The following is a 26,711-nucleotide window of genomic DNA, read 5'->3' as shown; positions in this document are numbered from 1 at the left end:
TTGAAGAACCTAAAAGTATAAAGTTTTGCAAACCATTTCAATAATCTTTTTGGGAAAAGGACCCTTGAATGACCCACTAAAAATATCAACTGAATTCTTCAAATGTATTTTATGTGGAATTAATCACATTTAAGTTTATAAAACAAGATTGATATAATGCCAAGTATGAAATTCACGGAAATGTAAATCAATAAATGATTATATCTTAAATATCTTTGCTAATGGAGGAATAAAGTTGAATGCCAAATCCAAAATATCACATAATCCCCCAAATTATTTCTACTTGGTTTTACAAAGCATTTTTCTTCTAACATTTGACTGCAGGTGAGTAAGATATTCTTAGGTTATAAAATAAGTTCATGAAAAATAAGAAGGAGATTACTCTAGAGCTGAAGTTGCATATATAAATAAGATGCTTCATAAATGTGCAGGACATGAAACATATACATCAAGTAAAATGTAGGGCCCTGGAATAAAAAATACCTGGGTTTGAAACTCAGCTCTGCCATTCACTTGCTTTATGACTTTAAGCAATTAATTTAAACTCACTGACTCATAGATTATTTATATTGGTATTAAGTGTTTTATATCCATAAGAGTACTACAAAAATTAAATGAAATATATATAAAACACTTAATACCAATGCCTGATACATAATAGGAACTTAATGTACATTAAGTTACAGCTTTTCTTTGATAGATAAGCTACTAACGTTTACTCAGGAATGGATTAGTTTCAAAGCAAATTTGAGAACCTTTCTTTTCTTCTATCTATGCATTCCCTAAAAATCCAGACACATGGGCTGGGGTTGTGGCTCAGTAATAGAGCACTTGCCTCCCATGCATGGGGCACTGGGTTCAATCCTCAGGACCACATAAATAAATACAATAAAGGTATTGTGTCCATCTACAACTGAAAATTTGAAAAAATCCACAGATTTGTTTATGCACATGGTGCTTTTTCAAAGTTCTGGCAATATAGTTTTAGAAATTTAGAAATAGATATCATTTCTTGAGCCCCAAGATATATTTTATGTGCTGTTACAAATTCTGCATTTATTTATATACACATGGCAACTTGTTTATATCAGTATCTGTTTATAAATACTTAAATTTATCAAATTCATTGTCCTTTCCCCCAAACTCTCCATCTACATTTAATTGATTATCAAGTGTGATTACTTTTAATTACTAAAGCACTCCAGAACTCTTTTCTACTCTATTGAAATTGTCTTTGTTCAGACACTTTGTATTTCTCCCTTGAACTGTAGCAACTGACCTTCCTTCTTCTGTAACTTTCATTGTTATCTACCTTTTACAGCAATTGTTTTGAAAATTTACTCAAGTTTTTAGCAGTGATTCCTTTTATATATAGAAGTTTTACTTAACAAAAGAAAACAATATCCTATGTGAGCAAGAACATATAAAATTCTGAGGCAGAAGTGTAAGGTCTTCACCAATTTCATGTCAGCCATGGAGAAAAGTCCTGAAATAAATTGTGGAAACTATTGGTCTTTAGGGAAAAATTAAACTACTTAATATGGTGAATCAAAAGCTATCTTTGAAAGTTATTTCCTCCTTTCAGTTCTAATCATGTCATTTGTAAGTCTGCTAACTCAAATCTCGGTTCTAGTCTCTTCAATCTACTTACTATTCCCCCTACAACCCTGGGATCTTTTTCATTAGCGTCTATCTATGTGTGTTTCTCTCTGCTTGGAATATTCTTCCTCAGATTTTCCATCTATCGAACAACCTATGAGATATAACTCTAAGGTTTTCATCTCTCTGAGCATTGCCCAATTTACCAAAGTCATTTAAGTGTTTCCATATTGGAGCTTATAGCACCATGCTTATATTTGTATTATGCTCTCTATCACACTTTAACACAATTATTAGTTTATGTTCTTTTCTCCCTACTGTGACCAGCATCACTACTTATATATTTTTATATTAGTTAGAAATTAACATCCAAACAAAGCAGGTGTTTTATAAATGTTCCTATCATTGAAGGGGTATATATATTATCTCATTGTTCTTAAATTCATTTTCTACACTGTAATAATTTTAATAGTTTTCAAATACTCAATTACAGAAATATTCAGCTTAATTTCCAATATTTGGCATACTTGTATATACCTTTTAGAGAATCAGGCGAGTTTGATTTTGATTTATGAGACCAGTATTTTTACCAATTAATCACAGTGTTCAATGAAAAACACTAAAGTATCATGCAGGACAATGACCACCTGCACATTTTTTTTTCCAATTACGTTTCTTTATGAAGGATGCATTTTCTTTCTATTGTTTTTAACCTATTGTAATATCTTGAATAACATACACAGATGCTCAGGTCCCCTAAATATAAAAATAATATCACTGAGATATATGAAATAAACAAGTAAGCTGCATTCTATAGAAGACTTTGAAATGATGCTTTTTTGGCCAATGCCCCCATCCCTGACCCCAACAAACAAATATATACATACATACCAAAATATATATATATATATATATATGAGATGGGTTTCCTGCAAGGAGAAACATTTTTTAAAATAATATCCATTTTATTTCAGAGTTGCTGGAGTAACAAAACTTGTTTTCATGAATACTCAAAAAACTCAATAATGTAACCTCTACTAGAGCTTGAAAAGCTCTGAAGGACAAGGCAGTTAGATCAATATTAGTTTATTTCAAATGCTGGACAGTATGAAGAGACAAGGCTGATCATCAGATGGATTTTCTTACCTGTCGGAGTGATAAGTCCTGGTGATAAGAGGCCTGGGACTGTGTGGGGCAGAAGGCGGGCATTGTCTTGCAACACTCCCAAAGAACGTTTAGGGGGCCTACCAGGCCTTGAACTGTTGAAAAACAGACAAACAAAGATCAGGTTAAATGTATGTATTTTGGAAATATCATCACTTGCTATATTCATTTTCTAAATCTCATTTAATTGCCAGGAGTGATAGAACTTTAGAGACTATGTATTGTCATGGATTACTAAAAGACCAATACTTTCCACTAAATTGCCCAATGTAGTTATGTCAAACATTAAAGACAAAAAGGATCAATTTCTAGTTTAGATTCAATTCACAGGCTAGCACTTTGCAATATAGTTCACCTGTTATGAGAAATCCTAAGTTACCTCCTGCTTTTAAAACTACACATGATCCTCAGCATTAATATGTGTAACTAAGAACTGAGATAGTGACTCACACAATTTCGACTGTACAGAATGTGATTTAGTCTCTGCTCAGTGTGGCAAAGGTAAGGAAGGGTTAAAGAGCTGAGAGATGGGGGGAGGGGGGAAGGCTGATGTTTATTAGCATTTCACAGATTCTGGGAGTCCAAGGAATCCCCACCTTAAGTTGTTTTTTTTTTTCATATATATATATATATATATATATATATATATATAGTGTGTGTGTGTGTGTGTGTGTGTGTGTGTATGTGTGTATGAAAGAATTATATATATATATATATATATATATATATATATATATATATATATATAGTACTGGTCATTAAACCATTGGACCACATTCTTGGCCCTTTTTATATTTTATTTTGAGAGAGGGTCTTGCTTAATTGCTCAGGGCCTTGCTAAACTGCTTAGACTGACTTTGAACTTGTGTTCCTCCTGCTTCAGCCCCAGAGTACTGGAATTATAGGTGTGCACCACCATGTTTGGTTCGTACCTATTTTTTAAACTATGCTAAATAAGAAGTAGTTCACTTTCCAAGTACCTATACTAATAAAACCTAACAGATTTGCAAGCTAGACTGTCTTTTTCTTTCTCAGATTGATTGGTATTTTTAACTGAATAGTTGAGACTAAAGTTAAAATATTAACCTCACCTATCATATTTGTACATTCTTCTCCTGAATTCAGAAATTGCAATTGTAAATGCTTATTCATACAATAAATAAAAAAGTTTGCATCTATCATGTCCTTTGTGTACCTTTACCCAGTTAGTGTACCAAAAACACCATTTGGAGGCTCTCATCACATTGAAAAAATTATAAGTCAAAGAATATCAGGATCAAGTTGTTCTCAACTCTCCTGATACATTTTAAAACTACTTTCTTATGTTGCCTACAATGCTGCTGCTGTCTGTTAGTAGAAATTCATTTTACAAAGCTGAATAATAGGGCTTTTGACAAAATACTACAAAATATTATATTAAATAACTTAAGCAGCAAAAACATATGGGGTTCATTCAGATAGACAACATTACCAAAAACATGACTTTTGGTTCATGAAGAAATTGAAGTTAATGCACATTCTATCAACTTTGCAGTAGCAAAGTGCTCCATCAATATAAGACAAACTCTGCTTTTATTAAATGAAGACAACTTCTAGCAACCTTACACAGAGGTACTATTACCTAGTTCATTTTTCATTCACTGTGCTAGTGTTATTTTCTTCCATTGGACATAAATATTGTGTATCAATGCAGCACAAAAAAATTCTTTTTTCTCATTTAATGTTTCAATATTACAAACTGATTCTTCTCTCCTTTCTACTTGATTCTGACCCCAATTTATTTTATTTAATTTGGTGTTATTACTTTGTTTAACTTTTCACTGTTTGTGGCTTCCTAAGTCTTTTAAATACTGAAAAGAAAAATATGCTATTTACTTCAAATATCCTAAAGAATCCCAGGATCACTGAATGTTCACCAGGGTATATCAGGCACTTGAAGAAGGCACACTATTTTGTTAAATAATCTTCACCAAACCTATACTTTCTAAGTGTTACCTCATGTCATTTTCCATTTGTGAGATCTCAAGCTTGCTAACTCTATTTAAATTCACCTGATTATCCTTTGTAATTTTCCACTGTAAACATCTCAGTGCTGTCTCCATATTCAGATTACTTTCAGACTGGCTGCCTTCAAAACTAAGCAGCATGATGCTCTATTTCCATATGAAGAGCCATATGACTGCCAGCTGCTAACAACATCCATTGAAAAGCTGTATGGATGGTTTAACCAGTTTTGTTCCAAATTTCTCAGTCAGTCCTCACTATTTGAAACAGCTCTTTTCCAATAAGTTGAGCTAGGATAGGGGGACATTACAGGCTCCTTGGCTTACTGGTTCTACCTTAAATTGCAAGATTTGAGGAAAAAAAATGTTACATTTCTTTTCATGAGATCTCTACTGGAGAATTCCTGACTTATGTCACAAATGGCTTGGTAATATCGACTAAATATGTTATAAACTGTAAAGGTCATATTCTACATTCTAATATTCTTCTCAGTTTTTAAGTTTATGTTGTTAGTATGATAGGGAGTATCCCCAACTAGAAGCTAATTTCCATGAAGAAAGCATTCATGTCTGGTTTTAATGACAAACTGTTATTGAATGTTAAGAAATTCTCATGGTTTCTAGCACACAGTAGGGTTCATCAAGTATATAAATTAGTTAATTGACATAGGTAGGAAATGTTTTTTGATTGTTTCTACAGTTTCCTTGTATACCTTAGTTTGTTGTGTTCTCCTAAACATGAACAGAGCCAGTTTCATCATTTAATCATCAGGAGATCTTTTTTTGAAAAAAAAAAAAAAAACCTTAGAATCCAAAAGAAATATAGAAGCTTCAAAATAAGGTCCACTCAAATCTGACAGTATAAAAAATGTAAAGATTACTACAGATAGATGCCACTGTCTTATTTTCTTCACTGCTTTGGAATCATGTAGATCTGCTTAAGGACTAAACACCCACACAGTCACACATATGCAAAGGCAATATCACTTATTCAGTCATCTATTAACATATTGAGGTATCTGCTTAGTATGTGCCTGCCATAGTGCCAGGGGTCCATAAAACCAAGGTCAAAATAAAAGCTTGACAAAGGTAAGTTTTTTCGGTCTGTTTATTTATTAATTTATTTTCATTGCTATATCCTGAGAACCTAGAACATGTCCTGCCTTTGAGGATCTTGTAGTCTAGTGATAAAGATATATACTTTCATTATTATATAAAATCTATTACTGCCACTTTAGTGAGTATGATTGGATGCTATCTGCTTCCAAACACATTTGAATGTATCAGTGAGCAAAATTCACACACTGAGATGCCTTTCTTTTAATTTTGAAGTGAAGACTAGGGCTCCACAGTAGATTAACTGACATTAGGGTTGTGAAATTTCCTTACAATTAGTAAAGCTCCATACAAATAATAGATAAGTTTTGTCTTACTATTAGACTTCATAATTCTCTATAGAAACATTCCTAGAAATAAAGTTTCTGCATTTCATTTCCAAGAATGCAATTCTGATGATAAGATGAGACTATGGAGGATTCTGTGGAAAGTTGGGAAAGAACATTCTTGATAGATGATAATTCCATACTTCTTATCTTTAAGAGCATTATTAGCATCAGACAGATATTTACATATTAATCAAGACAAATAAATATGTGGTGATTTAACTAGGAAACTGTTATATGGATAACAATTTAATCAGCATAAGTTGAAAGGTCCATCATTGCAGCATACTGTTTCTGCTAAAATATTGATTGCATTACTGATCTCAGTAATGCTTTATTTTACAGGGCACAAATAACCATGTAATTACTCTTTAATTGAATGATAATTGCTTCTTGGCAATTATTTGTGTTCAGTTTAATTACAAGGTTATTATTTGTACTCTATAAATAAACAGGTCTTTTTTTAAGTTCCCATCCAAATAGCTCTTCCAATATATCACCCGTGTATACTCTAAAGGCAAGTTATTAAGATACAAGGCAAATAATACCATAAAATTACAAAACTTTTCTTAAATAGTTCATGTAAATCTTTCAGAGATTCATCTTTATAGAATTGATATTATATCATTGATAAGTTATTTAGAGTGAAATGATACCAAATAATCTTGATCTTTCTCTGGAACCAACCTTTAAAATAATTTATCCTGATATTTCTTCCCCCTTCATTCCTCCCGCCCTTTGATATCATTTATTAGTGAATAATAAGTGAATGAAACTTTCCAAAATGGTGGTAAATGGAAGAATGGATTATTTTCAATTATTTTATTTTATTTTATTCCCCCTTCATTCTTTAAACTTCTTTATAATAAATTAAATAGTAACTCATATTCCTGAGATTAAGGAATAAACAAACTTGAAAAATATTTCAATAATATTTCATATGCAATTGAATGGGATTGCCCTCAGAGGATTATCTTCCAGTTTATAAACTTTCCAGAGTTGACAGTTCTCCAAGGGAGATATTCAGTAGTTCTTCTGGTGTGAATAAAATATGACACATTCTGTTACATATCTATTCTAAGTTATAACAAACAAAGTAGTTGATACTTGCTCATTACAATTATGACATTTTGGGCTGTGGTTGTGGCTCAGTGGTAGAGTACTCGCCTAGCACAAGCATGGCCCTGGGTTCCATTTTCAGCACCACATAAATATAAATAATTTTTAAAAATATTTCAAAACTAGGGGATAGCTTAGTGGTAGAGGGTTTACCTAGCATGTGGCAGTCCTTGGATTTGTTCCACAAAAACACACATACACACACACAAACACACACACACACACACACACACACACACTGTAAGAAGTTTCACTGTACGGGGGCTGGAGATGTGGCTCAAGTGGTAGCGAGCTCGCCTGGCATGCGTGCGGCCTGGGTTCGATCCTCAGCACCACATACAAACAAAGATGTTGTGTCCGCCTAAAAATAAATAAATAAATAAAATTCTCTCTCTCTCTCTCTAAAAAAAAAAAAAAAAGAAGTTTCACTGTTATATTTATTTCATGTCATCATCTCTTTATGAATCAGGGGGTAAGGAAGAGAAGACAAGTGATTTTCTCGTTCCAAAGGGAAAAATCAGTTAATAAATTAATTCATTAAGTCATAGGCCTTAAAGATATTTAATATAAATCATAGGGACAGTATTTAATTTGGTGAGGAATTACAAGTCATGTCAACCTATTCAATGAAAGCTTGTCTTAATATTAGTTAAAGAAAGAACATTCTGGGATAGACTGAGAAAGTTTCTGAATATAAAGTGGCAGTGAAAGAGTGGTAGTAAGCCCAGCAACTTGGAAATTCCACTGCAATTGTATAAATGAAGTGGCATCTATTAGCAATGACCTGGTATTTACTTTTTGCCTTTTAAATTTTTTTTAGTTGAAGATTGATTCAATATCTTTATTCTGTTTATTTATTTTTATGTCGTGCTGAGGGTCAAACACAGTGCCTCACACATTCTAGGCAAGTGCTCTACCACTGAGCCACAACCTCAGCCCTACTTTTTGCTTTTTAGAGCTATTATTGGTAGTTAAAGTCTTGTGGAACAATCCCTGAATGTGTGATTTTTTTTAGCTTATATTAGAAGTTAGAAAACCAAGAATGACATTAACTTTGAAGGTGTTGTTCAGCTGCTGTAAGAACAATGTTCTTTCAGTGTACTTAATAAATGAAATAAGAAACACCATTTTTGCCAGTACACTAAGAATTTTAATTGCAATAATGGATTAATAATAATCTCTTATGTCTGACATTTATTACAAGATTTCAAGGATGCCAATGGTAGTTAAACTCTACCTGACCTTTCAGTGTTTATGAAGAGAAACAAACTCTGACCTCACAGCAACCTGAATCCATCTTTTCTCGGTGATGGCAAACTGATCACTTGTCTATTGCACTGGATTGTATTCCCAACCAGATCAAAGGCAGCAGCAACCAATTCAGTAACTGGGAATAAGTCATCCATGCAAAATGGGCAATTAACATTAATCATATATGAAATTGTTCAAGTTGATAACTGGAAACTGGTCACTATGGTAACTCTCATAAAATGGTAATTATGTTAAACTGAGCATCAATCAGTCTTTGGTTCATGAGAACTTAAGTGTATGGCTCCTCTTGTCTCTAGGAGTTATCAATACAAGGAACAAAAATCACACTAAAGAAAAGATCATTTAGACTCTATTACTATTTACTCCCTTTGTCAGAATTTATAACCATATCTAAAACTTAAATGTGACTGGCTACATTAAACACATCAAAACCCGTATTCCATTAGAATTAGAGAAGTTAAAAAAAATTTACCTTTAACATAAGGCTGTTGAGATGATAAAAGAAAACCTCTATTTTTTAATGAGTAACATATTAAAATATCAAGGCTCATGTAAAAGAATTCACATTTATACATTAATCTTCATAAATAAACTGAACTATTTATATCTATTATTTAAAAATGCAATGTTTCATTACCTTGCTAATATTAAATATCTGTTTTTAACATCAACAAAAATAAATCTTATGGCATAGATAATTTAAGGGTTGACTAATCACTTGATAGAAAGTGTTTAAATGTGAAGCTATTTTATCCTTCATTTACATGACTCTGTTCCCTACTTAGATGAAATGTGCTGTAGGCCTAGTTAGTGTTAGGACTGTTAAACATGCTTACATTTTGTCATACATTGACTGAATTCTAATAAAGGCCTTAGTATAATTAACAAAGGTTATTATACAAATGCTAGTATATGATGTGAAACCTTTTTCTACTTGTGTATCCTGTTAATAACTCTGGTAATATCAGTGGAATCAATGCATCTTAGGAAATCTTAAAATAAATCAAATAAACAATTCCCCTCATAATATAAATCATACCACTATTGGAAACATTCATAAAATAAAGGCAGTTTGGAGTTTACATGGCATGCCACCGTGATGTTAAAGAGTGGACAAGTAGTTAACATTCAAATTTGGATACATTTTACTGTATTTTCAAACTCAGCATATGAATCCCCAAATTCCATACTCTTTACTTGTTCTTTCACCAATATGGAAATGCTATCAGTATTCAAAACTATAAACTTTCCCCATCCTCTCCTTTTATCTTCAGTCTCCAATATTTTTATTCCATTGTAATATGGGTTGCAACATTCCAATTTTCTTCATTTCTACTTATGACATCCTAATTCAGGCCTTCATCTCTTCATTCCCCAGTTACTTCTAATAGATTGCTTCATTTTGTTCCAATTCATTCTACATGAACTGTTTTATAAATTTTGTGAAATATCTCTTTCATCACATATTTTGCTCTAGAATTTTTAATGCTTAATGACTGCATGAAAAATAAAGTCCAAATACCTTACTCTGGTAATATGTGTCAATATACCTACCTTGTCTTTTCTCCAATTATTTCCTAATGAGTCTTTCACTCCCGCTGAACTAGTTGATTCACTAAGTGCTAAGAATAGAATTTAACCCTAGCACCCTTTCAAATTGAAGCATCCCAAGATTTTAGGATTCTGGGGGCTGTTTTGTTAAGGTCGACTGCCTTTAGAAGGCTTCAGTATAATTTTCTATGACTGTAACAAAAACCATTTTCTAGAAGACCATGAGGAATTACAAAAATCAGTATCTTAGCAGATATGGTTTTCTATCTGCTGATGTAAGTTCCAGAAGTGGATCCAAAGATTACCCAGTAACTCAGCTTCAGTTCCTCTCAGCTATGATCCTATCATAGAACAGCTCACATAAAAAAACGGCACAGATATGTAGCCTTCTGAACCACTGGGCCTGGCTTGATGGCTTATATCTAATAGCAGATCTGCATGTGCCTCTGTCTAGGCTACAAGCGCTCTCCACTGCAGCCCTGCAGTTGTCTCACTTATGCAGGGAATTCCCTCAACAAACATCCACACACACTTGTTGACCACTGGCCCATGGCAGTTCCAGAAAGGATCATGAATGTCAGATCTGGCCCCTCTCAATTGTAGTTTAAAGAACTGTTGGGAATTGCCCCTACTAGACTTACCAACACTGGTCCTATAGAAAATTATGGAATTAACCCTAATTTTAAGTTCTAGCCATTCCCAGCTGAGTTCTGAGAGCAGTTTTACCCAGCCAAGGTACTAAGGAGAGATGTGAGGCTTACCAACCACTGTTTTCATCAGGTCCTCAAACATCCCTGATTTTGGTCTTGACCATCTTAGTTATGGACTGAGAACCGATTTGCCTACTGGAAAACTAAAGAGATGCATGACAAGAAACATTCCTTCAAGATGCTGCCCTGTCCTTGATTATACTGTGAATTATGAAACAGCTGTAAAAATTGGATCCAGCCATTCTCAACTGCAATCTGACAGTAGGACCTGTTCAACCAGTAATTCATGGAGGAACATGCCTACATGTGACAACAGAGATAATCCTGAAGATACTGGTTTCAGTGGTGGGCCCCAAACAAACCTATACCTCAGTTCTTGTTCATAGCAATCAGACACAATGAGTAATCCAATGTGAGCCCTCCCAAAACCTGCAGAAAACCATGATCATCAATGTGCTGGGTCATAGGTCCATTATCTTAGAGCTATGGAACAGAACCTTATCACAGCACAAACCCCTTCATGGAAAAATCTAAAATGCAAAGTCCAGAATAAATACTTTCATTATCAATATACAGACTCAACATACAACCATAAACATCAAGAATGACCAGGGAAAATGACTTTGCCAAGTTTTCAAAATAAGGTACCAACCTAAAGAGATGGAGATGTTAGAAATGCTTGAAACAAAATTCAAAATAGCTGTTTTAAGAAGATCAGCAAATTTCAAGAAAATACAGAAATAATTCAGAAACCTAGCAAAGCAATTTAATAGAGAGAAATAAATCAAATAGAAATATTGGAAGTGAAAATACAAAGAAAAAATGAAAATGCAATAGAGAGCATAAACTGCAGAATAGATCATCCACAATAAACAATGAGATCAAAGAAAAGCTATTTAAAAATATAGTCAGGGGAGAAATAAGAAAAGACTGAACAGGAATGAAGAAGAATTATAAAATTTATAGAGCATGTCAAAAGTGCAAATATTCTCATCATTGGCATTCAAGCAGTACTAGAAAAAGAAAAAAAAGGGGGGTAAAACTTCTCTTCAAGAAATAAAAGCAAAAAAAAAAAAAATCCAAGCCAGAAGAAAGATATAAATGATCAGGTACAGAAAGGTCACAAATCAGACTCAAATAGAACTGAACTACCCCAAGACATATTAAGCATTTAAAGGTACAAACAAGGAAACATTTCATAAAGCATCAAAAGAAAAGACATCAGTAATAAATAAAAAGCTCCAATACAGATAATAGTAAATGTCTCATTAGAAACATAAAATGTCAGTTGGAGGTAGAATTATATCTTCAAAGTGCTACAGTAAAAAGATACCAATCAAAAATATTGTATCCAGCAATGCTATCCTTCAATATCAAATAAGAGATAACCACTTACCCAGACAAACAAAAGTTGAGAGAGTTCATAACCACTAGACCTGCCTTACAAGACATGCTGAAGAAATTTCTTTAAAGTGAAATAAAAAGCATAAATTAGTAGCACAGAATCATCTAAAAGTATAAAACACAATGGTAAAAGTATGTAAATGAATTCAGAATACTTCAAAACTGTAAACTATTAAAAATAATGGTAACAAAAATAAGGGAAATTCAACATAAAATATGTAAATTGGGGTATCAAAAATTCAAACTGTGGTGAAAAGGTAATCAAAGAGATTTTTGTCATGCAATCAAAGTTAAGTTATCAGTTGAAAACAACCTGTTGAGGTTGAAGATGTAGCTGAATATTGAGGTGAATTGTCATGAGAGAACACTGAAAATCAACAGGAGAAAACTGGAAATGTGAGATCCAAAATCTTGGGACAACATAGTAAGAGAAACAAAATATGGGACTTTTGGCCACCACTCCACAATGAGGAAAGAGGAGTTTCTCCTCTGCAGAGGTAAGGATGAAAAAGAAGTTTCCTGAAAACTCTACTCATGCAGAAATTGACCATTTTAGCTACTTGAAAATTTCACAGCCTTTATAGGCTTGCATACAGTCTAACTAGATAACTCATCTGGAACCTGCATAGTACCTGGTTTTGAGAAAAGAATTTGTATCATCCTCCAGCAAACCCCCAAGGTGATAGAGCCAGGAGCCATCTTGAGAAGGGACCTACTGTTTGAATTTTGACTACTCTAGATATCAGGAAACCCTGCACAATACCATGTCTGGGATACAACAGACATTCCACAGCACTGGCTCAGCAGGTGGCTGCCAACTCGCTCAGCAGAGTGACTGACACAAACCCACTGAGAGTACTTCAGTATAAGGGAAGAGAAAGTGCTTCCCTCAAGAACCAGGATATGGGGGAGCCTGCCCTATGAGACCAGAGACATAGCAAAACATGAGTGATTTCATTCCAGGGCCAGAACTGAAGGCAGTTAACCATATGATTCCTGCCACCCTCAACCAGGGCCACACACTGGTGTCTGTAACTAACAATAAAGGGGAAGAAATCTGTGGTTCAACTTCTTCTTCATCTCCTATGGGATGTACTCAGGCACTACTGAGCAGTGCTTTCACAACTCTGACTGTTTCCCTATCCTCGGGTTGCACAGTCTAAGAAGGTTCAGAGAGAAGCTTTGACTGGTGGTTACTGTATTATACTTGGGGTCACTCCTGAAAATATATCAGCTGAGAGGAATTTTGCTCAGCTCCAGCCATAGGCCATTCCCACTCAATCCCTGATAAGAGCTACAATTGAAAAAATTGGGGGAAGTAGATACCTAGTTGTCTCCCCTTAAACAAGCATGTATACCTAATGCCTGGGTGGGTATGCCCACAGTAGCAGAAAGGAACATGACAACTACTGCTGCCACCAAACCTATACAGGTCCCTTGACTGGCTGCCTTCACACCTCATCAGATTATGTACTGCTGATAGAACTGGGTGAGAGAAGCACAGAGAGTGGAATGATTCCTGCCACTATCTCTCCACCTGAAGCACCTGGACCCAAAAGAATGCCTACTCATGGGATGAGTGCTATGGGCTTCTCATCACCATTGGTCCAGCCAGTGCCAGAAATTCTTAAAAGTAAGCTTTGGATTGGGCAGAGGGGAGAGACGGGAGGGGAGGGGGTTTAGGGTTGGGAAGGATGGTGGAATGAGATGGACATTATTACCCTATGTACATGTATAATTGCAAGAATGGTGTGAATCTGCATCATGTATAGCCAGATAAATGAGAAGTTGTGCTCCATCTTGTTACAATGAATTGAAATGCATTCTGTTGCCCTATATAACTAATTAGTACAAATTTTAAAAGTAACAGAGCCAATATCACTAGTTTCTGAGGAAACACATTGCCTAATAGGAATCAACATTTTCAGTGTAGGAATAACCACACATGAGACATTTTATATAATTTTCTGTCAACACCACACCTTCCTGAATGTTCCCACACTTGCATGATCCAAAGAAACAGTGGGTTTGTCCAACTGCAATACAGTATGCACTCTGTACAAAGCATTCATCACAGCCAAAGAAACAAGGAAATTACACTGTATCATCCTGCTTGAAATAAACTCAACATTGAGTATCAAACTGATATCCCAAGGCACAACTTCATAAGAAAGTTGTCTACTATGAAATTCATCCCATAAATATGGAAGATATATATATATATTCCACCAGATGTGCAAATTGTAACATAAGTACCCAAGAAACATGAAGAGGGTAATTTGACACCTCCAAAATATCATAGCACCCCAATGACAATTTCACAGCATATAAAAATTGATGAAATGCTTGATAAAGAATTCAGAAGAATAATAATTTTTTCTAATTTTTTTAATTTTGATGGATACAGCGCCTTTATATTACTTATTTATTTATTTATTTATTTATTTATTTTTACATGGTGCTGAGGATTGAACCCAGTGCCTCATACATGTGAGGCTACTGCTCTACCACTGATCCACAATCCCAGTCCCAGAAGAATCATTTTTGAGTGTTTAAAGAAATATAGTTAAATAAAATTAGGAAGACAATGCAGAATATGAATGAGAAATTCATAAAGAGGCAGAAATGTTGAAAAAGACCCAAACTTAAATCATGGAAATAAAGAGCTCAATAAGTCAAATTAAAAATTTAGTTGAATGCCTCAACAACAAACTAGATCAAGTGGAAGAAAGAAAATCCGACTTTAAAGACAGGTCTCTTGATCTGGGCATGGTGGTGCATGTCTGTAATCCCAGTGGCTTGAGAGGCTGAGGCAGGAGGATTGCAAATTCAAAGCCAGCCTCAGCAACAGCAAGGCTCTAAGCAATTCAGTGAGACTCTGTCTCTAAATAAAATAACAAAATAGGGCAGGGGATGTGACTCAGTGCTTGAGTGCTCCTGAGTTCACTCCCCTTGCCTAAATAAATAAATAAATAGATGACAGGTTTTTGAAATATCACATTCTAAGAGGGAAAAAAGTATAAAGAAAGAAAGAATTCAAGATCTTTGGGACACTGTTAAACAATCAAACATCTGTATCACTGGAATACCTGAAGAGGAAGACATAAAAGTTAAGGGCATAAAATTTTATTCAATGAAATTACTGTAGAAAACCTTTCTAACCTTGAAAATAAAATGGACATCTAGGTAGGGAAGGCTTTTAAAACCCCAAAAAGACCTGAAAAGATCTTCACCCAAAAATATTATAGGCAAACGAAAAGTGCAAAGAAAGAACTTTAAAATCTTCAGTAGAAATGCACCAAATCACATTAATGAAAATCTCATCAGACTAATCAGATTTCTGAACAAAAACACTAAATTCCAGGAGGGCATAAAATGATATATCCTAAAAGAAAAGAAAATGAAAAAAAAAATATCTGCCAACTAAGATCAATGTAGCCAGCCAGGGTAGCCTTCGGGAAAAAGAAAAAGAAAAAGGAGAAATAAAGCACTTCCAGCATAACCAAAAACTAAGGTAATTCAAGATCACCAGACCAGCCTTACAAAAGTTGGGCAAAGGAGTCCTACATTCAGAAATTAAGGAAAAATAACTACCATCATGATATGGTTTAAAAGTATAAATATCAGAAGAAGAACAGATACAGAAGAGAAAGAAAAAAATATATATTATCAATACAGTGAACCATTAAATCACAAAAAGGAAAGAAAGAATAAAGACTATTTAAAAACAAGAAGAAAATCAAGAAGACAATGAGCATAAATCTGTACCATTCAATAATAATGATTATTGTGAATGGGCTAAATTCTCTAATTAAAAGATATCACCAGGTATAGTGGTCCATGACTGTAATCCCTGCAGTTCAAGATCAGGAGTTCCAAATCTGCCTCAGCAACTTAGCAAGGCCCTGAGCAACTTAGCAAGACCCTGTCTCCAAAGAAAATACAAAAATAGGGCTGAGGATGTGGGATATGGCTCACTTTTTAAATGCCCCTGGGTTCAATCCCCAGTACCAAAAAATTAAAGCATAAAATTAAATAAAGAAATATACCAACCAGCTGAATAGATTAAAAAAAGCAAGACACACACAGACTAAAAGTGAAAGGAATGGCAAATAATATTCTAAGAAAATGCAATCAGAAAACAAGCACCAGTTAGTATATTTATATCATAAAATTCAAACTTTAAGACAAATTCAGTAAGAAAAGACAAAGAAGGTTAATATATAACAAAAAGGGATCAATTCATCAACATGATGTAATGATTCAAAATCTATGTACACCTAATGCTGGGGCACCAACTTTTATTAAACAAATACTCTTATACCTAAGAGAGAGATAGGCTACAATACAATAATAGTGGGACACTTTAATCCTGCACTCTCATCAATAGAAAGATCATACAGACAAAAAAACACCAAAGAAACACCAAATTTGAACTACACAAAAGATCAAATAAATGAACTTAACAGACACAGAACACTCCATCCAACAGATAGAGAATACACCAGTACCATGCAGTTTTTGTCACTATTGCTCTATAATATACTTTGAAATCTGGTATCGCTATACCGCCTGATTCACACTTCCTGCTTAGAATTGCTTTTGCTATTCTGGGTCTTTTATTTTTCCATATGAATTTCATGATTGCTTTATCTATTTCTACAAGAAATGCCGTTGGGATTTTGATTGGCATTGCATTAAACCTATAGAGAACTTTTGGTAATATCGCCATTTTGATGATGTTAGTTCTGCCTATCCATGAACAAGGTATATTTTTCCATCTTCTAAGATCTTCTTCTACTTCTCTCTTTAGGGTTCTGTAGTTTTTATTGTATAAATCTTTCACCTCTTTTGTTAGGTTGATTCCCAAGTATTTTATTTTTTTTTTTGAGGATATTGTGAATGGAGTGTTTTTCCTCATTTCCATTTCAGAAATTTTGTCGCTGATATACAGAAATGCCTTTGATTTATGCGTGTTGATTTTATATCCTGCCACTTTGCTGAATTCATTTATTAGTTCTAGTAGTTTCTTTGTAGACCCTTTTGGGTCTTCTAGGTATAGAATCATGTCATCTGCAAATAGTGATAATTTAAGTTCTTCTTTTCCAATTTTTATGCCTTTAATTTCTTTCGTCTGTCTAATTGCTCTGGCCAGTGTTTTGAGAACTATATTGAATAGAAGTGGTGATAGAGGGCATCCCTGTCTTGTTCCGGATTTTAGAGGGAATGCCTTCAACTTTTGTCCATTCAGAATGATGCTAGCCTGAGGCTTAGCATAGATAACTTTTACAATGTCAAGGTAAGTTCCTGTTATCCCTAGTTTTTCTAATGTTTTGAACATAAAGGGATGCTGTACTTTGTCAAATGCTTTCTCTGCATCTATCGAGATGATCATATGGTTCTTATCTTTAAGTCTATTGATGTGGTGAATAACATTTATTGATTTCCGTATGTTGAACCATCCTTGCATCCCAGGGATGAATCCTACTTGATCATGGTGCACAATTTTTTTGATGTGTTTTTGTATTTGATTCGCCACCAAAACAGGCGGGTGGACCAATGGTATAGAATAGAGGACACAGAGACTAATCCACAAAGTTACAACTATCTTATATTTGATAAAGGGGCTAAAAGCATGCAATGGAGGAAGGATAGCATCTTCAACAAATGGTGTTGGGAAAACTGGAAATCCATATGCAACAAAATGAAACTGAATCCCTTTCTCTCGCCATGCACAAAAGTTAACTCAAAATGGATCAAGGAGCTTGATATCAAATCAGAGACTCTGCGTCTGATAGAAGAAAAAGTTGGCTCCGATCTACATATTGTGGGGTCGGGCTCCAAATTCCTTAATAGGACACCCATAGCACAAGAGTTAATAACAAGAATCAACAAATGGGACTTAATTAAACTTAAAAGTTTTTTCTCAGCAAGAGAAACAATAAGAGAGGTAAATAGGGAGCCTACATCCTGGGAACAAATTTTTACACCCCACACTTCAGATAGAGCCCTAATATCCAGAGTATACAAAGAACTCAAAAAATTAGACGATAAGATAACAAATAACCCAATCAACAAATGGGCCAAGGACCTGAACAGACACTTCTCAGAGGAGGATATACAATCAATTAACAAGTACATGAAAAAATGCTCACCTTCTCTAGCAGTCAGAGAAATGCAAATCAAAACCACCCTAAGATACCATCTCACTCCAGTAAGATTGGCAGCCACTATGAAGTCAAACAACAACAAGTGCTGGCGAGGATGTGGAGAAAAGGGTACACTTGTACATTGTTGGTGGGACTGCAAATTGGTGCGGCCAATTTGGAAAGCAGTTTGGAGATTCCTGGGAAACATGGGAATGGAACCACCATTTGACCCTGCTATTGCCCTTCTCAGACTATTCCCTGAAGACCTTAAAAGAGCATGCTACAGGGATACTGCCACATCGATGTTCATAGCAGCACAATTCACAATAGCTAGACTGTGGAACCAACCCAGATGCCCTTCAATAGATGAATGGATAAAAAAAATGTGGCATCTATACACAATGGAGTACTATGCAGCAATAAAAAATGACAAAATCATAGAATTTGCAGGGAAATGGATGGCACTAGAGCAGATTATGCTTAGTGAAGCTAGCCAATCCCTAAAAAACAAATACCAAATGTCTTCTTTGATATAATGAGAGCAACTATGAACAGAGCAGGGAGGAAGAGTAGGAAGAAAAGAGTAACATTAAACAGAGACATGAGATGGGAGGGAAAGGGAGAGAAAAGGGAAATTACATGGAAATGAAGGGAGACCCTCATTGCTATACAAAATTACATATAAGAGGTTGTGAGGGGAATGGGAAAATAAACAAGGAGAAAAATGAATTACAGTAGATGGGGTAGAGAGAGAAGTTGGGAGGGGAGGGGAGGGGGGATAGTACGGGATAGGAAAGGTAGCAGAATACAACAATTACTAATAGGGCATTATGTAAAATTGTGGATGTGTAACCGACGTGATTCTGCAATCTGAATTTGGGGTAAAATTGGGGGTTCATAACCCACTTCAATCTAATGTATGAAATATGATATGTCAAGAGCTTTGTAATGTTGTGAACAACCAATAAAAAAAAATTTAAAAAAAAAGAGAATACACCCTCTTTTCAGCAGCACATGGAAATTTCTCTAGAATAAACCATATGTTGGGAAGCAAATATAGTCATAACAGTTTATTTAAATATTTATTTTTAGGTGTAAATGGACAAAACACAATGCCTTTATTTTTATGTGGTACTGAGGATCGAACCCGGGTCCCGCCCGATCTAGGCGAGCACTCTACCGCTGAGCCACAATCCCAGCCCATCATAACAAATTTTTAAAAACATAATTATACCTTGTATCTTTTCAGATAATAATGTAATGAAGGTAGAAATCAATAACAAAAAAAGTCAGACATTATACAAATACACAGAGATCAAACAAAGTACTTTTGAGTGAACAAAGTATCATCAATGAAGTCAAAGGGAAAACTAAAAATTCCCTAATAGAAAATGAAACTGGAAACAAAACCTACCAAAACCTGCAGGATGCAGCAAAAGCGCTAGAAAGAAGGAAATTCATAGCAATGAATGCCTACATAAAAAGAAGAAAATTTGAAAGACTTCAAATAAACCACCTACCAATGAATCACAAGCACTTAGAAAAGCAAGAACTAAACCCAAAATTAGTAGAAGGAAATAAATAATAACTATCAGTACAGAAATAAATAAAATAGTCTCTAAAAGACAATTAAAAGAGTCAATGAGTCAAGTATTTGGTGTTTTGAAAATATAAACAATATTGAGAAACCTTTGGTTAGCGAGAGAGAAGACATAAATAAGAGATAAAAAGGAGATTTACTATTGATATCAGAAAGATGTCATGAAGCTATTATGAATAACTATATGTTGGTAAATTGGATAAAGTAGGATGAATTCATGAACAAGGACAACACACTAATTTTGAATTATGAAGAAATAGAACGTCTGAACAGACCAATAACCAGTAAGGTGATTGTGTCAATAAAATATCTCTCATCAAAGAGAAGCTCAGGACTTGATGGCTTCACTGGCTTATTCTACCAAACGTCTAAAGAACAATACCACTTATTTGGAAACTATTACAAAAAGAAAAAGAATGAGAAGGGAATACTTCCTATTTCATTTTACCAGGCCAGAATTAGCGTAATTTCAAAAACGAACAAGGACAAAACAACAACAACAACAAAATAAACACTGTTGACCTCTAGTCCTGATGAACATATGTTTGAAAATTCTCAAAAAATACTATAAGGGCTGGGGTTGTTGCTCAGTGGTTGAGCACCTGCCTCACATGTGTGAGTCACTGGGTTCAATTCTCAGCATCACATTAAAAAATAAATAAATAAATATGTTGTGTCCATCTACAGCTAAAATAAAATATTTTAAAAAACACATTATGAAACCAAATTCAACAGCATGTTAAAAAGACCATTCAATAGGATTGGAGTTGTAGCTCAGTAGTAGAGCACTTGCCTCACAAGTGTGAGGTACTGGGTTCATTCCTAGCACCACATAAAAACAAATAAAGGCATTGAGTCCACATACAACTAAAAGAAAAAAGAAATTAAAGACCATTCAATAGCTAGGATGGCTATGTGGCTCCTGATAAAGTTCTAGATGTGCAAGGCCTGGGTTGGACCCCAGTACTGAAAAAAAAATCACTGTGAACAAGTGAGATTCATCCTAGATATGTAATAATAGATCAATACAGGGAAATCAATATACCTGATGCATCACATTAACAAAATAAAGGGCAAAAACATGATTATTTCAATTAGATTAAGAAAATAAATGTCTTCATGATATAAAACACTCTCATATTAGTCATAGACTGCACATCATCACAATAAAGGACCTATATGATAAACCTCCACCTCAATAATGCTAAATGGAGAAAACTGAAAGATTTTCTTTTAAATAATGGAACAAGCAAGGCTTCTTAATTTCAGCACTATTTTAATATATTTCTGGAATTACTAGCCAGACAAATTAGGCAAGAGAAAGAAATCAAATTTATCTAAATTGAAAGAGAAGAAGTCAATTTTTCTCTGTTGGCAGAGAAAAATTATATAGAAATCCTAAGGATACCAAAAACCTGTCAGAACTAATAAACAAATAATGAGGCAAGATACAAATGAACATGCAAAAATAAGTAGTATTTCCATATGCTAATGGAGGAAAATATTAGACAGAAATCAGGAAAATAATCCCACATATAATAGATAAAATATCTACAGATAAAATTATCAAGGAAATAAAAGATCTCAATAATATAAACAATAAGACACTGAAGAAAGAAATCAAGGAAATTACACATAAATGGAAATATGCCTCATGTTTTTGAACTGGAATTGTTAATATTATTAAAATACTTAAACAACCTATAAACACCTATAGAATCAATGTAGTCCCTATCAAAATGCCAATGACCTCTGATAAAGAACCAGGAAGAATATCCTAAAATTCATACAGCATCACACATACAAAAAAATCTAAATCAATCTTGAGCAAAAAGAATGAAGATGAAAAAATCACATTACCTAACCTCAAAATATACTACAAAGTCTTAGTAATCAAAACAGCATTTAGTGTCAAAAATATAAATAGACATATTGGTTAACGGAAACAGATAGAATGCCAAGAATGAAACCAACATTTTTAGAGTAAATTAGTTTTCAACAAAAAGTTCCAAAATACCCATTGGATAAAGGACAGTCTTTTAAATAAAAACTATTGGGAAGATTGCATGGACATACTCAGAAGAAAGAACTTACAGATTTTTATCTCTCACCATATAAAAATCAAGTCAATGATTGATTGCATATGATGTCAAATGCAGAGGCAAAAAAATAAAAATAAATAATAATTACAGCAAAAGTAAAAACCTTCTGAACAGAAAATGAAATAATCAAATTCAAGAAAAAAGCAACAAGGCTGGAGCTAGAGCTCAATGGCAGAGTGCTTGCTTAGCACACATGAGGCATTTGATTCAATCCTTAGCATGTCATAAAAAAATAAGCAAGTAAAATAAAGGCATGCTGTCCATCTAAAACTACTAAAAAATTGAAAAATAAAGAAACAAGCTGCAAAATAGCATAAATATTTGCAAACTGTACCTCTGATGAGGGGTTAATACTCAAGATTTATGAGAAACACAAACCAAATATGAAGAAAACAAATAATCCTATTCAAATAGGTAAACATTCTGAATAAACATTTCTTTAACATAGACCATAATGCATATTAACAAATGTTAAAAATTAATAATCATCAAAGAAATGCATATCTAAAACATTATGAGATATAATCTCACTTCTGTTAAAATGGCTATTTATAAAAAACCAAAAGATAACAAGGGCTGGCAAGGATGTGGAAAAAGGAAACCATTAAACAATATTCTTGGGAACTGATAATATAGACATTATGGAAATCTGTATGGATATTACTCAAACGAATAAAGGTAGGACTACTATATATATTATATATATATATATATATATATATATATATATATATATATATATAATAGTTGGATTAATATATACACAAAAGAAATGAAATATATATACACAAAAGAAATGAAATATCTATGTCAAGGACTTATCTGCATTCCCATGATTTTATTAGTGCTTTATAATTACACATAATAGTGGGGATTTTTGTGACAAATTCCTACATATTGTAGTCCATTTCATTCCCCAGTACATTCCTTTCCATCTCCTCCTCCTTCCCCCTCATTGTTTCCTCTACACTTCTGGTCTCCATTTTATTTAGCTATTTATTGGTATAATATTATTATACTGAAAGTGGGATTCATTGTGATATATTTATATACGCACATGTCATAATTTGGTCAACTGCATTCCCCAGTACCTCCTTTTTCCTCTTCTTTCCCTCTTGATCCCCTTCCTCTAATGCTCTCCCCTCTATTTTCATTTGATATTTCTTTATTCCTTTTTCTTATTTTCTGCATATGAGAAAAAATATTCAACCCTTGAATATTTGGGTCTGTCTTTTTTCACTTAGCATAATGTTTCCCATTTCCATTCATTTATTATCTAATGACATAATTTCATTCTTCTTTATGGCTAAGCAACATTGCACTGTGTGTGTGTGTGTGTGTGTGTGTGTGTATAATATTAATGTGGAGAACATTAATGTTAAGTGAAATAAGCCAGGTATAGAAAGAGAACTAATTTCATGATCTTACTTGTGTGGCATTTGAAAAAGTTGATCTGACAGAAGTAAAAGGTAAAATGGTAGGTACCAAAGGGTAGGGTTGTTAGATGCAAGGAAAGAATGGCAAGTTATTAGTCATAGGATATAAAATTATAGTTATAACGAATTATTATTTTATTTTTTATTAGTTTATTTTAGTTATACACAATATTAGAGTGCATTTTAACATAATTATATAAACATGGAATATAATTTACTCTCATTCCCAGTACTTTCCTTTTCCCTCTATTCTAATTTATCCCCATTCCCTTCCCTCTACTGATTTTCTGCTATTAATTTACATATTTTTAAATTAGTTCCTTGTGGACATGCATGAAGGTAAGATTTACTGTGGTATGTTCACATATGTACATAGGAAAGTTATGTCAGATTCATTCCATCATTCTTCCTAAAGGAAAACTATTTTTAAAATATGTCCAGAATTTGTACATGCATGAAAAAGAAAATAAGTAAATCAGCAGTATGGAATAAGAGTGGGGGAATCTCTGTGGAAAACAAATGGGGAATAAATATTAATGATGTTTGAGGTGCTTTTCGTTTGATTATAATATTCTAAAATTTATTGTAATGAAGGTTAGAAATTCTGAAACTATAATATGAACTATTGGATTGTAAAATTTAAATGAATGAATTTATGACACATGGATTATAATAAAGCTGCTTTTTTTTTGGGGGGGGGGTACGTACCGGGGATTGAACTCAAGGGCACTCAAAAACTGAGCCACACCCTCAGCCCTATTTTGTATTTCATTTAGAGACAGAATCTCACTGAGTTGCTTAGTGCCTCACCATTGCTGACACTGGCTTTGAACTTGAGATCATCCTGCCTCAGCCTCCTGAGCCATTGGGATTACCGGCATGAACCACTGCGCCCAGTTAAAGCTGCCTTTTTAAAGAAAAGTAATTTTAAAAAACTTTAATCAAAGGCAGAGTAAATCTTAAAATTTGCCTAGGAAATAGAGAAATTATAATTGTTTTATTCCTGATTATTACATAATTATAGATAAATTGTTAGACTTTTAAAAATAAGCTGGAAAGTGTTAATGATTGCCATGTCAGTGGACATCCAAATGAGTAGATGCTGTAAGATGAAAAAGTTGTAGAGAACTGCTGCATGATAATGTGAATATAGTTAATGCTACTGAAAAATAGCTGAGATAATATATATTATGTGTATTTCACTATGATTTCAAAATAAAGAAAATAATTATTTTATTTTCCCTCCTTCACCTTCATTTTGAAGTCACATAAATTTGGTTAGATTCAAATATCACAAGCAAATATTGAGACAGTACTTCCCAAACAACTGAATACATCCTCCTATACCTAAAAAGTGATTTTTCATTCATAATCATTTTCAGTTATTCAATTCTTCAAAATCTCCTTTTTCATCACTATCTTCAAGGAAATAAATCAACCAAAATCCAACAGCTGGCAAAGATTATTTCATATTTCCTTCTAGATTCTCAATGATCCTATATGAATAAATTATTTTTATAAAAGAGAACCTTTTCCAAAAATATGGTATTTTCTCTCCATATCTATAATTTATTTATGTCTTTTGTTCAACTATAGAAAAGAAATTATACTTTGTTTAAGATTTTGATTTTTTTAACATTCCTTTATGAGTACTTCTGACTCACAGTAGAATGGTTTGCCTTTTTTTTTCTTTTTTCCTTTTTGCAGTACTAGGGATTGACCCCAGGTTCTTCCACATGTTAGACAAGTGCTCTAACACTGAGTCCCATACCCAACCCTGTTTTGCCATTTTCTGAAGCTTAATGAAGTTAATAGTTACAATGAGTAATGTGTGTCTCCATTTCAGGTGAAATATCTGTTTGATAGTACTAATGATAATTTGATTCTATAGTTCATAGTATCAACAAGACAATGTTGACAAAAAATTGAGATGTAATCCAAATACCTAAAATTGCCTACTAATACAAGATTATCTTGAAATAAAATTTCACCAGTTTATACATAAATTAACTTCAAATTCAAAACCTGGTACAGGCCTGTAAGAATGGAATATGCTGTTCTGGGTACATTTCTGATGCCAAAAACCCATAGATCATTTCAAGGCTTGGAAAATGAATGATCTACCTCAAATTATAAAACCATAATTTTACTATGAGCAAATGAGTAAGTACACATACATACATATATATGGACATACACATATATATTATATGCACTGCTTAAAAATAAAAGCATAAAATTTATCCCCAAATATAAGAGAATAAACAGTATATTTAAAACTTCTTTAAAGATTATGTAAGGAAATTATGCACATAAATGACAGAATTATATATTTATTATGTCGTTTCTTTTTTAACATTAATGTATCTAGTCCATTGTTTTTATGTTAATGTTATTATAATTGTTGTACTACAATAATTTTGGAGATATACCCCCAAAAAAAGAGAAAATCCAAAGACATGTATTCACTGTCTTTGGACTTTCTCTTTTTTTTAAGAGAGAGAGAGAGAGAGAGAAGAGAGAGAGAGAGAAATTTTTAATATTTATTTTTCAGTATTCGGTGGACACAACATCTTTTATTTTATTTTTACGTGGTGCTGAGAATCGAACCCAGCGCCCCGCGCATGCTAGGCGAGTGTGTTACCACTTGAGCCATATCCCCAGCCCTGGACTTTTTCTTTTTGGGGGGTTATTTATTTTCTGCTTTGAGAAAAATGCTATCATTTGGCAGAGAGCATTAGAAAATCACAAATATGCTGTTAAATAACACCCCCTAAAGGAAGAAAGAGATAGAGACAAATGCATCTTTATATCTTGAAATGAAAAGTGTTGAAAAACTAAAATGAACTTAACTAACATGATCCTATTGCAAAATTGCTAAACATGATTTAAAGCCAGTCCTATTCAGTCAAAATCTATTGTTTCTCCTTTTGGAGAAGAAATAATATTCCTCAAGGCCAAAATAATGGAAAATTTAAAATTCTTAAACATTTTTGGCAAGTGAACCCCATCAATGAACAGAGAAATGGATCTACCTCATAAAAGAGCTTATGATGATCTTTATTGCAACCATATTTCCGTCTTCAGAACAGCAGGCATTTCCTGAATGTGTATGGTAATTTCATTCTTTTAGTCATTTTATGAATGTAAATTAATTCAA

The 26,711-nt window shown here is 33.5% G+C and overlaps 1 protein-coding gene across 3 annotated transcripts in view; it reads right to left on the bottom strand.

Moving 5' to 3' along the window:
- Positions 1–26,711, bottom strand: part of DACH2 (dachshund family transcription factor 2) — a 548,049-nt gene that overhangs the window by 303,314 nt on the left and 218,024 nt on the right. For all 3 annotated transcript variants that reach the window (XM_081276418.1, XM_081276416.1, XM_081276417.1), the window contains exon 3: positions 2,746–2,858. In XM_081276418.1, the coding sequence (XP_081132544.1) occupies positions 2,746–2,858 (113 nt within the window). The remainder of the gene's footprint in view (positions 1–2,745; positions 2,859–26,711) is intronic.

Source organism: Spermophilus citellus, assembly GCF_964194105.1.
Source record: "Spermophilus citellus genome assembly, chromosome: X".
In the NCBI taxonomy this organism is placed as follows: Eukaryota; Metazoa; Chordata; class Mammalia; order Rodentia; family Sciuridae; genus Spermophilus; species Spermophilus citellus.
The sequence above is the reverse complement of the archived record's forward strand: the minus strand, read 5'-3'. Positions and strand labels throughout refer to the sequence as shown.